At 42.5% G+C, this 14,330-nt stretch overlaps 1 protein-coding gene across 1 annotated transcript in view; it reads right to left on the bottom strand.

Annotated features, from left to right (window-relative positions):
• Window positions 1-2,020, bottom strand: part of Morc2 (MORC family CW-type zinc finger 2) — a 44,250-nt gene extending 42,230 nt beyond the window's left edge. Inside the window, exons 1-2 of the mRNA XM_005366111.3 lie at window positions 1,558-2,020; window positions 1,261-1,462 (exon numbers count right to left, since the gene is read on the bottom strand). Of these exons, the coding sequence (XP_005366168.1) occupies window positions 1,261-1,328 (68 nt within the window). The 5' untranslated portion in view covers window positions 1,329-1,462; window positions 1,558-2,020. The remainder of the gene's footprint in view (window positions 1-1,260; window positions 1,463-1,557) is intronic.
• Between the last annotated feature and the right edge of the window lie 12,310 nt (window positions 2,021-14,330).

The raw sequence follows: 14,330 nt of genomic DNA, 5'->3' as shown, positions 1-14,330 counted from the left end.
CAACAACGACAAAAAAAAAAATTCATTACTTCCTTTCCAGAAGTTTTTGTTTGGTTGGGTTTTGGAGGGGGAGAGCAGTTGGTATTGTTTTGTTTTCTGTTTTGGTTTTTTGAGACAATTTTCTCTGTGTAGTCCTTGCTGTCCTGGAATTCACAGAGATCCGCCTGCCTCTGCCTCCTGAGTACTGTACTGGGATTAAAGGCATGCACCATCACTGACTGGCTCAGAAAAGATTTTTTTAAAGTATTATGAAATCACATTAGGCTAAAAATCACTGCACTACTATGGGATAACTGAAGTCTATGCTTGATAATCTGCAGATGGATCTTCACTAACTGGACCATTTATTTATTTAGGTCTTAACTCCTCATCCTAGTGCTTTAATAGAATACTTACCTTGTGCTCAAAAGTCACAGGTGAATGTTTTTGACTAGTTTTTGGCACTACAAGGTAACTTAATGGTTTTAAGAACTGACCCTAGCTTGATGTGGTAGAGCACTCCTTTCATCTAGCAGTCGTGGGGGCAGAGGCAAGCAGATCTCCACGAGTTCCAGGCCAACCTGGTCTATATAGTGAGTTTCAGAACAGTCATAGATATGTAGAGACCCTGACTTCAAAATAAATAAATATACCAACCCTAAAATACTCTGCACTGAATTATGTTATCTCTTCACTTACTCAAGAACCATGAAAACAGCATGCTTCTGTGTTTTCATGCATTTTGGGGCAAGACTATCTAAACCAAAGGCTTTAAAGAATTCTCCACTCTGCTTAGCATATACAAACTACATTGGATATACTGCCAATTTGCCAATAAATAAATAAAGGCAATTGTTTGCTGAAAAAAATAGCTTTCTTCTTCCAAGTTGGTCATTTACGTGTCACCATCATCTTGTTGTTGTCAGAAACACTTGTTATAAACCCAATTGTCTAGGCTGTCACTAAAGATGTACAACAGTTGACACCAGATGGTCCAAATGTTGGCGATCCCTTCTTGTTGGATTCCTATCAAACAGATGAGACTACTGAACATACTGACTCCATATAAGTTTGCATTTAGAAAACTGTGATCCAGTAAGTGAAAATCATTTTCTTCTAGATTAGCAACAAATATTTCACTGATCTCGGTTCTTCAATATGGCTCAAGACATCCAATGACACATGCCAAAGGATAAAAAAGCAAAATTTTCTGGAGAAAGGATTTCCATATTAACACCAAGGAGTTACTGGTTACCTCAGTGCCACCTACAGGATACTTACGAATTTGTGTGCAGATATTCAAAGGTTAGTTGAGCTCGGTTGAGACTGCTGTAATTGGTGAAGGCCATGACTGCAGTGAGTCTCCAGTCTTTGCCCGTTAACAGGGGAGAACATAGAACGGAACAGGCTTTCCCAGAGGTTGATCCAGTCAAGGGTAAATCTGTGCTTCTTAGTGACTCATAGAACAAAATTTCCCGACTATCTAAAATATTGTCAGATATTTGAAATTGCAAGTGATGTACGTATTTCAGTGACTATGATGTAATATTTTTGGAAAGAACTACATCCTAAACCTACAGTCCTTAAGAGCAGCAAGCGTAGAGCGTCCTTCTTGCAATTCCCGAAGCCTCCGGAGTGAATGGTTCGGAATGGTCTTCCAAGCTGGCGGTTTATTGCGGCTTCATCTTCACGTTCTTCGAGTCCTTTTCTGTTCTCCTAAGTTTCCTGAAGAGAACCAAGAGATTGACCTACTTCTGTCATAAAGCTGACGGTTCACCTACGTCATTACCACGGGAGGCTTCGTCACCGCTGAAGACGCCAGACTCCTCACACAGGTGTTCCAGCGGTGGAGCGATGGATGCCCTTTCCCGCCTCACCGCTTCCCAACTGGCAGGTCCTTGGTGCTGACCGACGGATTCCTGTACCCCCCCAGCCCCGTCCCCCGCACAGCTGGCTGGGAGGCCACAGTCACCACAGGTGGCGGGTGGAATCACTCAGCGTGGCCCCCAGAGACGCCTCCCAGCACACCCGCCCGGATCGCCTCAGACGCGCCCTTCCCCCACCCCCTTCAGAAGCCAGCCTCGGGCCCCTCCGGCCCGCCCAGGCCCGGGTCCTGCGGCCACCTCCGAGAAAGTCACTCGTTCCGGATCCAGGGCAGAGAACGGGGAGGACAGCGGCGAGCACGCCCCACCCCCCCGGGTCCGGTCGGGCGTTGCCTGCAGCTCGCAGATGCCTTTGTCCCTCCCCGCGGAATTGGAACTCAACCACCGCGGCGCGCTCTTGGAACCATGTGCTGCCGCTGCCTCCGCCGCCACCCGCGCGCGCCACGCCGCGCCCGAACAGATGACGACAGGGCTGGCGTCACGAGACTCGGCGCTCAGGACTCGGTCGCCGCCGCCACCGCCGCCACGGCGACCTCGGGCACTGCTTTGTCTCCGTCTGCGCACGCAGCGCGAGCCGCCTCGCTCACTCCCGACGGTCCCGGCCTCCCAGGCCTCCCCGCCGCGCCTTCGGCCAATCACAACGCCGCGAGTCTTCCCGCCCCCGCCCCGAGACCCCCACCTGCGGATTGGCGAGCGACGCGGGCCCACGTGACCGGATCCGGCCCGCGCCGGCCCGCCCCCGTCACGTGAGGGCGCGCGCCTCTCTTCCTGCTTGCCTGACCCTCTCCGCCATTTAAAGAAACAGTACCGGGGGCGGGCCGAGCGACGCAGCCGGACGGGAGCTGCAGCGCAGAGCGGAGGAGCCATCTTGTCTTGTCGCCGGGGAGTCAGGCCCCTAACTCGAAGAAGCCCTGGCGCGCCCTCCCCCCCTCCCCGGTCTGGTAGGGCGAAGGAGCGGGCGTGCGGTCGATCGAGCGATCGGTTGGCGGCTCTTCCTCCTGCTCTGGCATCCAGCTCTTGGGGCGCAGGCCCGGCCGCCGCGGCGCGCGCCCGGTGGCCGTTGGCGCTCGCGCCGCGTCTTTCTTCTCGTCCGCAGAACTCGGGCGGCGGCCTATGCGTTTGCGATTCGACGAGGAGTCGTCCGGGTGGTCGGCGGCGGCGGGCAGCTGCTCCGCCCCGCTCCCGGGGAGGCGGCGGGGGAGGCTGGGGTGGCCGGGGCCGGCCTGGAGGCCTGGCGCCACCCTTCCGGGCCTGCTAGGACGCAGCTGGAGGGACAGGAGGGCGCGGGAGGATGGTTGGTGGTGGGCTTTCTCCTCTGCCTTTTCCTACTTATGCCACCTTAGCGGGGGGGCGGGAGCTCTGGCGGCAGCTCCGGGGTGGGGATTCGAGCTCCGGAGTCGGAAGATCTGGGTTTGCTTCCGGGCCTAGCCACCCGCTGGCCGAGTGACCTTAGGCAAGTCACTCTGTAATTTGTCTGCGCCTCAGTTTCCTCCTCTGCCTATCAGTGTGTGTCTGGGATTGAAAGCGCTTTTACAGAGCGTCCGTTTACATAAAGGATGATTACCATTTTTATTTTTTGAGTTGCGAGAAGACTTAGCAATTGCTCATTCCCAGGAGTTAAATCCGGGAACCTTTTATTGGAGTTATAGATCTGCAGGCTCCTTGAATTTGTCTGCAGAAACGTGTGGGAAAGTGCATTCTTGGGGAATGGGCGGACTCATCAATAGCAAGTTTTCAAAGGGAGCTGTGACCCAGAAGAGAACAATTGTATGCCACCGGGAGGAAACTGAGGCCTACATGTCATTTGGGACCCTTCACAACCAATTTGAAGCCCCCATTTGAGTCCCTGGTATATGTGAGCTGCTTCTTAATGCATAATGGCTATTTCGGGTAACATCATTTCACTGCTTGGCTTTTCTATTCTAAGCCCTTTCCTCTCACCGTAGGGTGCCTGAAGGGTGGCAGATACACGTGGTACAGTGGCACCCAATATAAAGCAGCTACAATTAGGTGTGAATGTGTTCTGTAGTATCAAGAAATGTAATCTTTGGCCCAGCAATTGTTTTTCTGCTGCTTGTACTGGTGCCTGACTACTTTTCTTTCATTGACCATTTTCTACAACCATGATTGACATCCGTCGTTTGCTCCTATATTGTATCCCTGGTTTGCGTGGTTGATAGTGAACAGGCTTATTTTTAAATGGTGCTGCCAAACCCAGCTAATGGTGCAGGTGGATATTTAGCAAGCGGGCTCCCTGAAGCAGACTGAACCAGGCATTGGATTCCTGAGACTGTTTGGGATTATTTTTGGTTTGGCTTGTTTGGTTTGGTTCTTATTATTAATTGAAGGTTAACAGTCTCCGAAAAGTTGTTGGACTCTGGTTGAACCACAAAATCAGTATATTTGGAAGTAATTTGAAGCTTACCTTTTTCCTGGCCAGCCTTGTATTCTAATTGCTTGCAAGTGTGAGACTGAAATGGCCAAAATGCCGTTTTTTGTTTATTTCTGTTAATTGTCAGCTGCTTTCCTCAAATTGCAGGCCATTATCCAGCAAACACTATAAAAATGTTTGAACAGTTGCATTTCAAACATTTTCGTTTTGTGGAGTGGTGCTTATCAAGTGGTACAGCTCTCGAAGCAAGTGAACACAACATATTTAAGTGTATTTTGTATGATTAGAGGTTACCAGTTCCGATATTTTATTCAAATGTATATAAAAAATTAAGTTGACTATTCCCTTTACCAAAGGGCCAGAGACAAATGATTTCCCTTCAAGAGAAATGACTGTTTTGGAGAAAAATGTGTTGGTCTTAGTTCTTTTGTAATTAAGTCTGGATGTACCTCAAAAGACTCTTTAAGACTGTGGTGTTAAAGGCTTTCCTCTGGAGAAAGGAGGAGAAAGGAGAAAAAGAAAAATCAACTGGAATTTAAAAGCTTGAAATTCCGTGACAAAGCACAGATGTCCAGGATTGGAGGTTCATGAAGTGTTTGCAGTAATTGGAGCAGATACACTTTTCCGTGTAACTGCCACTGTGGACTCCAGGTTTCCAGATTTTCAACTGCTGGACCTGTGACCCAGAAGAGCTTGTCAAGATGTGGCAGGAACTCTGGAGGTAGATGTCTTGTACTTTTCAACTTTGGAACTGTTGATTTTGCTGTGTGTAAAGAGGCAACAAGTCAACAAGCACTGCCACCAGCGTTGTTACTGGGAACTTGAAGACCTGGATTTCTGTCCAGACCCTCAGTGCAAACTGACAACACTCCATCCAAAGTGAACCTACGGTACTTGCCATTTTCCAAAATTCCCCTGCTTTCCATTTTTGTTGTTTACCTTGGGAATGCACTTCTGTGGTTTATCACCTAGCACCCCTCTGCTATCTCCTATACAACTAAAATGCTCTCGTCCCTGTGGCTCTCTTAATATCAGAAAGAAAATCTTTATAATGACTTTAATCTTTCATGTGCAAAATCTGATAAAAGTTACTTGGGTGCATTTGTTATTTTTCCATATAGCCTTGGTTTTATTCATCTTTGCCCAAATGTGCCACCACTTCTAATGAAGCCTTTTTTAAAGCAGGGACCATAATTGCTACATTATATCTAACATTACTCTTGATAAAATGAATTCATTAGATATAAATCACACTCTTATTTCTTAAATCTAGATTTAAAAGAAAACTAAGGAACCATTAAACCCAAAAAGGAATTGAGAGCAGCTTGACCGACCAAGGCCTTAATACTGTCTTGGTCGAGATAGAATTTGTTAAAGTGAAGGTTAGAAGAGTTTTATAGGACAGGAGCCTAAGACAGCATTTGAACAATACTGAGAAAGTAAGGGTAAAATTGGTGTGTTACCTAAAATCTCACTTTTTGTGCCAATTGTGAAACCACTTTTCCTCCCTTTCACCTAATGGCTAGCAACCTGAAAACAAATTACTGCCCCAGAGTAGGAGTTTTATATTTGTTGATCCCTGAGACAGTCAGAATATTACCTCTATTAGAGAACTCTGAGCATTTTATTACCTAGCCTAACTTTTTTTTTTTTTTGGTTTTTTCGAGACTGGGTTTCTCTGTAGCTTTGGAGCCTGTCCTGGAACTAGCTCTTGTAGACCAGACTGACCTCGAACTCACAAAGATCCGCCTGTCTCTGCCTCCCGGGGATTAAAGGCGTGTGCCACCACCACCACCACCGGGCTCCAACCTAACTTTTTTTTTAACTGACCTTGCCTCTAGCAATTTCTCTATCACCACCTAAGCCAGGCTTGTGAATGCTCACCAGACAGTTGATGTACTGACAGCAACCCCCACCTCATTGTTACACTCCTGTGTTTATAATTCTGTGTGCCTGTTACCTTATCTGTTTTTCCCTGCCCTTTCTAGTCCTGTGCCTCCTGATTGCTGAGTCTTCACCTGGACCCTGTGATGACCTTCCTTCTGCTAGTCCATCAGTCTGCAGAACTGATACCTGGATTTCTGTCCATGGTGATTCCTACCACCTTACTACTGAAGAAGACACCATTCCAGTGGACCACTGTGACCCAAGAAGCATTCAGCCATCATGATGTGATCTTTACCTCCACTCCTGTTCTTCTCTGCTCAGATTCAGCACAGCCCTTTATAGTGCAGTCAAGAGTCTTCAAGCCAAATAACTGAAGCTATTTTATCACAATAAAGGCCAAGTTTATTCCATAAATGTACAGTTCATTTCTGCAGTTAAAAGTCTTCAGAGACACATAGTAAACTTGGACCAGGGGATTTTGTGTTTTGTTTTGTTTGTGAATTGTCAACACTGTCTGAAAACGGCATCATCTCTGAAAACAGCATTGGAACATACTCCATTGGAACATACTCCACAATCTCAAATGACTGAAGTTTAATGAACTGACTAGGATCCTGTCAAGGTCACTGGACTCTTGTTTTGTTTTTGTTTTTTCCTCCTTCAAATCTATAGCTGTCTACTGAATGAGAAAGCAGACATTCTGACCCATTGGGATCAAAACTAAGGCACATCGAATTCCTCATAGTATCATCTTTGGGTTACTCAGGAACCAAAGCTTTTCACACCAATATAAGAAATTCTACTAAGGAATCCCTTTACCTAACCATCTCACCAGGCTTCAACCAGATTCCAGAAAAGACTTCTGATACATCAAGATAGAACCTATATGGTAATCTCTTCTGTTTGTATAGCACTTTACAGGTTCAGAGCACTTTCATATAACATTTGTGTCAATTATCAACACAATCACCTTTTTGAAATGAGGGAATAGAAATTTAAGAATTTAAGCAATTATCCAAGGTGATACAGTAGTAGAAGGCAGTCCTTCTGACTCCCAGTCCAGCATTACCCTTGGCATTATCTTAGCTTTCATATTATTCACAGTATTAAAATGGCTGGAGACTGAAAATGTTCAAGCTTCTAGACTATATGTTGCCCTTAGTAGAGCACAATGTTTGAAGTTTAATCATGATAACTATATTTAGCCCAAAATCCCTTGATGATGTCACTAAGGTGTAGGAGCAAGCAGTCTCCATGGTGGCTGGTGATTTTGTTTTAAAAAAATTGTTAGGAAACAAGGCTATGCAGTATGAAACAAGTATTTTTACATTTTCTTATTCATTTTTATGGTTTTTCCAAGAACAGCCTCATTAACTACAGATCTGCACTTGTTCTTTGCTTTTAAATTTTATTAATGTTCCTAGACAGAGAAAGCTTACCAGTGGTCTATCCCCAAATTAATAGGTAGAACGAGCCATTTGCTTTTATATATATATATATATAATTTATAATTTTTATTGTCCAGTGAGGTGGTTAAAAAAATGTAATACGTGTCTCTACACAAACAGTTCAGTGTAGTATATTAGGGTCTCAAAGACATGCTATATAGCTTCATTTAGCTGTTTAGCCCAGTGTGCCATACATCATTCAAATAGATTGCTGCAGGTTTTTGTTTGCTTTTGTTTTTTCCAGTATTCTTTTTTAACAGAATGGGAAACTGTTAGAACTGTCTTGCCAGTGCTTAATTATCAGCAGATTGGCCTGGTGACCCCATAATAAATTCACTGTCTTTGAAACTGCCCTTTCTCATATTTTGTCCTAACTGCTTGAATTATTGTTACATCTGAGGGTTATACATTTTGATACTACCTTTTTGTCAAGGGAGCCTCTGAAATTCAAGGGAGAATGGGGGGAAATTGACTTTTGTGTCAATTAAGTTAGCAATAACTTCTTAATAGAGTCATGTTGTAACTTTTAAAGGAATCACTTCTCAAGTAAGGAGGGAAAAGAAAAAGAATTAGAGTTGTGGCCCAGTGAGATCTTACTGCTTAAGTGAAGTCATCCAACTTTGAATTTCTCTAAAGTACTGTTTGCAAATTCCCAGCAATATTACAGCTTAAAACCAATAGTCTTGTTCCCTGGTAGTCATTTTTTAATACAATTATTTTTATCAATTCTTTGGGAATTTCATGTAGTATATTTTGATCATATTTACCCCCTAACTTACCAAAAACTACTCCCTGCTCTCTTTCAGTTTTGTGCCCCCTTTCCCTCAGTTTGTGTTGCCCAGATACTCTTGGGCACCCACTAGAGCATGGTCAACCTTTTTAGTCATCTTAGTCCCTAATCAAAATTTACAGTAGACGCTTTAATTCCATCAGTCAATAACATGGTCCACATCAGGGGTGGGGGGGGAGAATAAACAAATACTTTTTGTCTACTTTGTCTTAGCATTGAGCTTGCTTACCCATATTCTGGTTCCCATGACCTATTTTTTGTGTTTCAGCATTTTGTGAACAACTTATCCTTATCACTGATTTTCCAAGGGCTTTGTGCTTAACGAAGTCCTTTGAAGGAAAGCTATGTGGAAGTCCAGAGTAAAGTGAAGCTGCTCTGGAGTAGGGATCTGCAGCCTGCCACAACTATTCCTTTACCATCATGGTGACAACTAAAGGGACTTCTTTATGGAAAATTCTTCAGAAGATACTGCTGGAAACCACTGCCCTAGATAACATGTTTGACCTGAACAACATTCAGACCTTATGTGTATTTCCAATTCTATATAGTTCATATTCAGTTGATGCCGAACATGTTTGGAGATGGGTATGCCTTTGTCCAGAGAACGATCACACAGCGTTGTCAAGTGAAATTTTATTAATAGCATTCCATCCAAGGTAGACTTTCTGGAGTTGGATATACCAGAGAACAATACATGTGTATCCTACACCGAAGAACCCCATTAACTTTCACAAACCTGTTCCTAGTGGTACCTCAAGTATGTGGCTTGGAAGTCTTGGAACTTGGATATAGGAATTGCCTGAAAGCTGGTATTGAAGCTGATGCCTCATTGAGGCCATCTTAGACCAAGTTGTTTATTTGACCTCTCCACATAAACTATGGTACTCCACGTACAAAGGATACTCATTAACTATGAAGCAAAATCCAAATACAGTTTTTCCTAAAGGGACTTGTAACCTGATTATCATTCACTGTCTCAATTTCAACTCATGTGACTAGTAATTAAACTGCTCCATAGTTTCCTGTTATTATTTAATAACTACTGTTTCCAGGGCTTAAAGAAAAATTAAATTCCTCCAACACTTGTTATTTCTGCCTTTTCAAAATTAATTTAACTACTCACCTCTACATTGAACAGATGATCGTGAAGACATATTCTGAACATCCTTTATCATATGTGACTTAGAACATAGCTGGACAATTTTCCTCTACCATTGAAATATTCTTTAATGATTATTCTTCAGGCTTGGTACCGTCAGCTGTATGTGATGGGCATAGTTGGACGCAGATTCTTTGACTCTAGGCCATGATAGCTTGCTATACATTTCAAGGAGCATATTGTCGACCTTTTTGCTGGGAAATTAGGCTAACTTGGAAAAAATATAAATGGCAGCTAAGGATTTTTTTTCAATATTCTTGAGTGTCCTGTTGGTTGTTTTAGTGGAGTTCCATCTGTCTCGTACTATCACTTTACACTAGTTCAGAGTGACTGACTTTATTCCTTACTATGAAGTATTCTTAAGACATTAAGATTATTTTTTTTTGTAGAAAGGATAAAATCCCTGAATACTGAAATCATAGTAAACAAGACTTTGTGACCTGAGAAAATCTCGTTCTTCAACTTCATAGTCAAAGGGCCAACTACCATCAGCTACTCTTGAGTACACTGGGTAAACGTTGGAACTGCCACTTTTTATATTCTTGTTTCTTACCCTCTAACCATGGTTGTATAATTGTTGACACAAATCAGCAAATCAAACTCAGATCTAGCTATTCTAAACTGCTCACAGTCAGCAAATCAAAATCGGGATGATTTCTGCTTTTATCTGCAACTATTATTTGTAAAGAAGAAATCACAGATTCACTTTTCTATTATCTCTACATTAGCTCTTTTTACTGTATTTGCAGGAAAAAAAAAACTACACTGCCAGTCATTCCTTCTGATTCTGCCATACTCAGTTAAAATGAGCAATCAATCTAATCAGTGGATAAATAGAAAAAACTAAAACTTAAGGCAAAAGCCTTATTCTAGGGCCTTGTCTACTGTCTTCATGCCTTGGAGCTCATCTAAATCCTCCAACAGTGCCACCCAACCAACCAGTCTGAGGCCTTGACTTGCCTTTAAGATTCTTGGCGATGGGCTGTATTACAGAAGGGGAAGACTTGTCTACCAAAGAAAGTAGAGCCAACTACAACAAACCTGGCTCTACAATCCTGTTGCTCTCAGATGTAGCATAGACTCCTAAATAGAACCTCAAGTCTGCATTGAGGATATAGCCTTCTAAGCTGACAGTTCTTGCACAGATGAGCAGGAAAATGAAAGCCTCTATACCCAACTGGCCCTTTAAGATACAAAAAAAATTTTGTCTGGAGTAAACCCTTTGGATTACCTCTGGAGTACCCAGGACAAAAACTAACTTACAGAGCTTCATTATTAATCTGCCTATTCTTCCAAATTATAGTTTAACTATTGGTATGACTGGCCCTGCTGAAGTTATTCTGTCTGTTTACCTGTCTTTAGCTCTTAACCTGCCTATTTTGACATGCTACTGCAATCAGACTAACTGGCCTTGAGAATACCATCAGTTTCAGGCTTGTGCCAGTTCCATCAACGAATTTTGAATAGAAGGAAACCTGTACCATACCCTACCAGAACTCAATGTTCACAACAGGGAGGACCATGCTGCATACTCCTTGATCAACAACTTTAAGTAGAGAATAACCCTGCTTATTTTCAACACCTGAATCATCTGTTTGATCTAACAGAAGTCTATCAGGTTGAAAAGCAAGAGTGCATTGCTTTTTTTTTTCTGTAATAACTAAGAAATGAATATGATTGACCAGGACTAAGAAATTATAAGTTCACCTTGAGACATAAAGCAACACCAGAACTTGACCACTGAACTTAATTTGCAGCTAACTCAAACAGCTTCAAACTGTTTGCCAAATAGGAAAATGGTTTTCCTGCTTCACATCACCAATGTCAATCTGACTTGAATGGAAACTCTATGGTGAATCCTTGAGTATGAAGCTAATGGAAATTATCATTCATTTAAGTGATTTGTAGGCTTCCTATGAACAGGACAGACATCGCTCCTGGTGATTTTTAGAATTTGATTACCAAGGAAGAAATACCAACTACTATAAGCCAACTTTATGGGCAAAGATTAAGCTCTGTACTTGGCCTTATCCCTGGATGTTCTTTTTTTATTGCCCATTCCATCTCACTATAACAACTTCCTGATATTTTTTGGAACCATCTCTTCAGTTTTCAGTCCATGTGGTTTAGACAATTGTTGAATCTTGTGCTGGACATGTTATTCCAACCTCATCAATCAGCAAAGTCCTTCTTGACTCTAGTGATTGATTCCGGAATGGATGCATGATTCAAGTTTGTCCAATGATAATCAGCCCTAGGTGGTTTACTCAGTTGTGGAGAAGTTCCTTTAACTTAGATGCTTTAGCTTTGTGGGAGAAAAACTCAAACCAACAGGGCCAATGTTCAATGAGCCAGGCAGAAAATGAAGCCAGTGCAGAGGGAAACAGCCAAAAGAGCAAAAGACTTGAGTTCTGATGACAACATTAATGCCCCCTGGATCCAGCTGTGCCTGAAGCTAGTGGTATATCCCCTGGACTTTGCAGTTATGTGAACCAATAAATACCCTTTTTGTTGAAGTTACTCTGAGTTGGGTTTCTGTTATTTGAAAGTGAGTCCTGACTAATTAACAGCATTTATCAGCAATGAAGCTTGACTTGTCCAGGCTATTTGTTAAGCTTGAGGTCAAGGCCATAACGAAATTATTTTCCAAAAGAAAAACACAGAATAATACACTATAGAATCATAAAAATTACTGGGGGAAACTTCGAAGATTGGTTGAATATATGGTTCAGCCATAAGAGAAAGTGTACATACTTGTTTACATAAATAAGGTATATGTATTGTGAGTAGACATCGAAAAATGGCCACAAGACCTTAAATGAAACAAGTTATAGAAATGTATTGTGTGAACTCATTTTGAAGTGTATGCTTACCTTTGTAAATGCATAGAAAAGTCTATCACTGGCTTTCTTTGAGTAGTGTAGATTACACAAGATTCAACTTTGACTGTTTTACACTACCACATTAGAATTTATTTAAAAATCTGAATTTTAAAAGTAAATGCCGTTTTGGGCAAGTTACTTAACCCTGAGCCTCTTTGTCAAATGATTTAAAATAGCCCTTGTATATCAAATCTAGCAATATAGTCTTCATTACGTAAGCTGGCAGGCTGTTAAACGTTAGGAAGCTTAGAGTTTGGTAAGTGTTCCTTAGTTTTGAAAGTATCCTTTAAAACAGCTTGAGTCATCAAAATTCCAATATCTTGATAGCTTCATTTTACATGAAAGATTATTCCAGATTTAAAAGTGATGGCTAAACTAAATCCTGGTTGCATTGCTCACATCAGGCAAAGAGAAGGCAACGAATCACTTTTTAAACTCCCATGTCACTGCAGTAAAGGTCATTAAGGCCTAACATGTACCCTGGATTTGGAGCTTAGACAAGCTCCCATGAGTGTCTTGAAGCACCCCCGAGTTCTGACAGTGTGACGTTTGCATCCTGGCTACCAATCCACTGATGATTCTCTTCTCCACTATTAGTATACTGTACATCCATTGCTCTGGCCTGCTCCAAATCTCTTCCTTCACTGACGACTCCACTCTTCTTGAAAAAGAACACCTTCTCTTTCTGTTATTTTAGTGGGACAGTACATGACAATATACTGACCTCATACTCCTGGCCAAAGTTTGAGCAGTCCAAGTGTATCCTATCACAATTGCTCTCCCACCAGGAGAAACATCAGAGGCAAAGTGGCAGGAATTGAATCATTGTAATGAAAATGTTTCAAAGAAACAATATAGATAATGATACAAAATCCCCTAAAGAACCCTCATACCTGTTTTCAAGGCCTATTACTCAAATTTTCTTTTAATTGTAGACAATCATACATCTTTACAAGTTTACTTTCTGTAAGGGAAAAAAAATGAAATTCTCAGATTGGCAAGATGATTCAGCAGATAAATGTCATTTCTGCCAAGCATGACAACCTATTTTGGGTCCCCAGTACATATTAGAAGAGACCCAACTCCAGCAAATTGTCCTCTGACCCCCATCCACATTTGTGCTGCTACATATGTACAAATAAATGTAATTTTATATGACTTTCTATTGTTGGTAACCAAATGACCTGAAGGAAACAGAGAATAAAATATTAAACTTCTGACCCTTATGAAAATGATTATTCCCCTGAAACTGAATTAAAGGTAGTGGTAACCCACCTAAAAGTCCTGAAGGGAAAGCTTTTGTTTGTTTGTTTGCTTTTCCTTTCCTGGGAGGGAGACTTAAAAACAGTATCCTCCCTTGATGTTTGGAATCATGTATAACAAGCAAATGTCGGGGATCCAAGACCAAAACCATTAGGCAGTAGGATCAAAAACCCATTGCCATTGTTCTTGAGTTCTCAGTAGTCCTCATTGTCTGCTATGTAAGTCCGGTTTTATCCCATGCTTTTTCAGACCCAGGCTAGACCAAGACCAGGTGAATTCCCGAAAGATCATCCCCATTGTCTCAGTGTGTGGGTGTACCCCTCGCGGTCCTGAGTTCCTTGCTCGTGCTCCCCCTCCTTCTGCTCTTGGGGTTTTTGATCCTACTGCACATACTGGCTTTGGGGAAGCCTAGGCAGTTTGGATGCTCAACCTACTAAACCTGGATGGAGGTGGGCGGTCCTTGGACTTCCCACAGGTCAGGGAACCCTGATTGCTCTTCAAGCAGATGAGGGAGAGGGACTTGATCGGGGGAGGGGGAGGGAAATGGGAGGCGGTGGCGGGGAAGAGGCAGAAATACTTAATAAATAAATAAATTTAAAAAAAAACCATTAGGCAGAAATGCTTGTTCATTGGGTGACGTAAGTTTA

Source organism: Microtus ochrogaster, unplaced genomic scaffold, assembly GCF_000317375.1.
Source record: "Microtus ochrogaster isolate Prairie Vole_2 unplaced genomic scaffold, MicOch1.0 UNK6, whole genome shotgun sequence".
Classification (NCBI taxonomy): domain Eukaryota; kingdom Metazoa; phylum Chordata; class Mammalia; order Rodentia; family Cricetidae; genus Microtus; species Microtus ochrogaster.
This window is presented reverse-complemented; position numbering and strand designations above follow the sequence as displayed.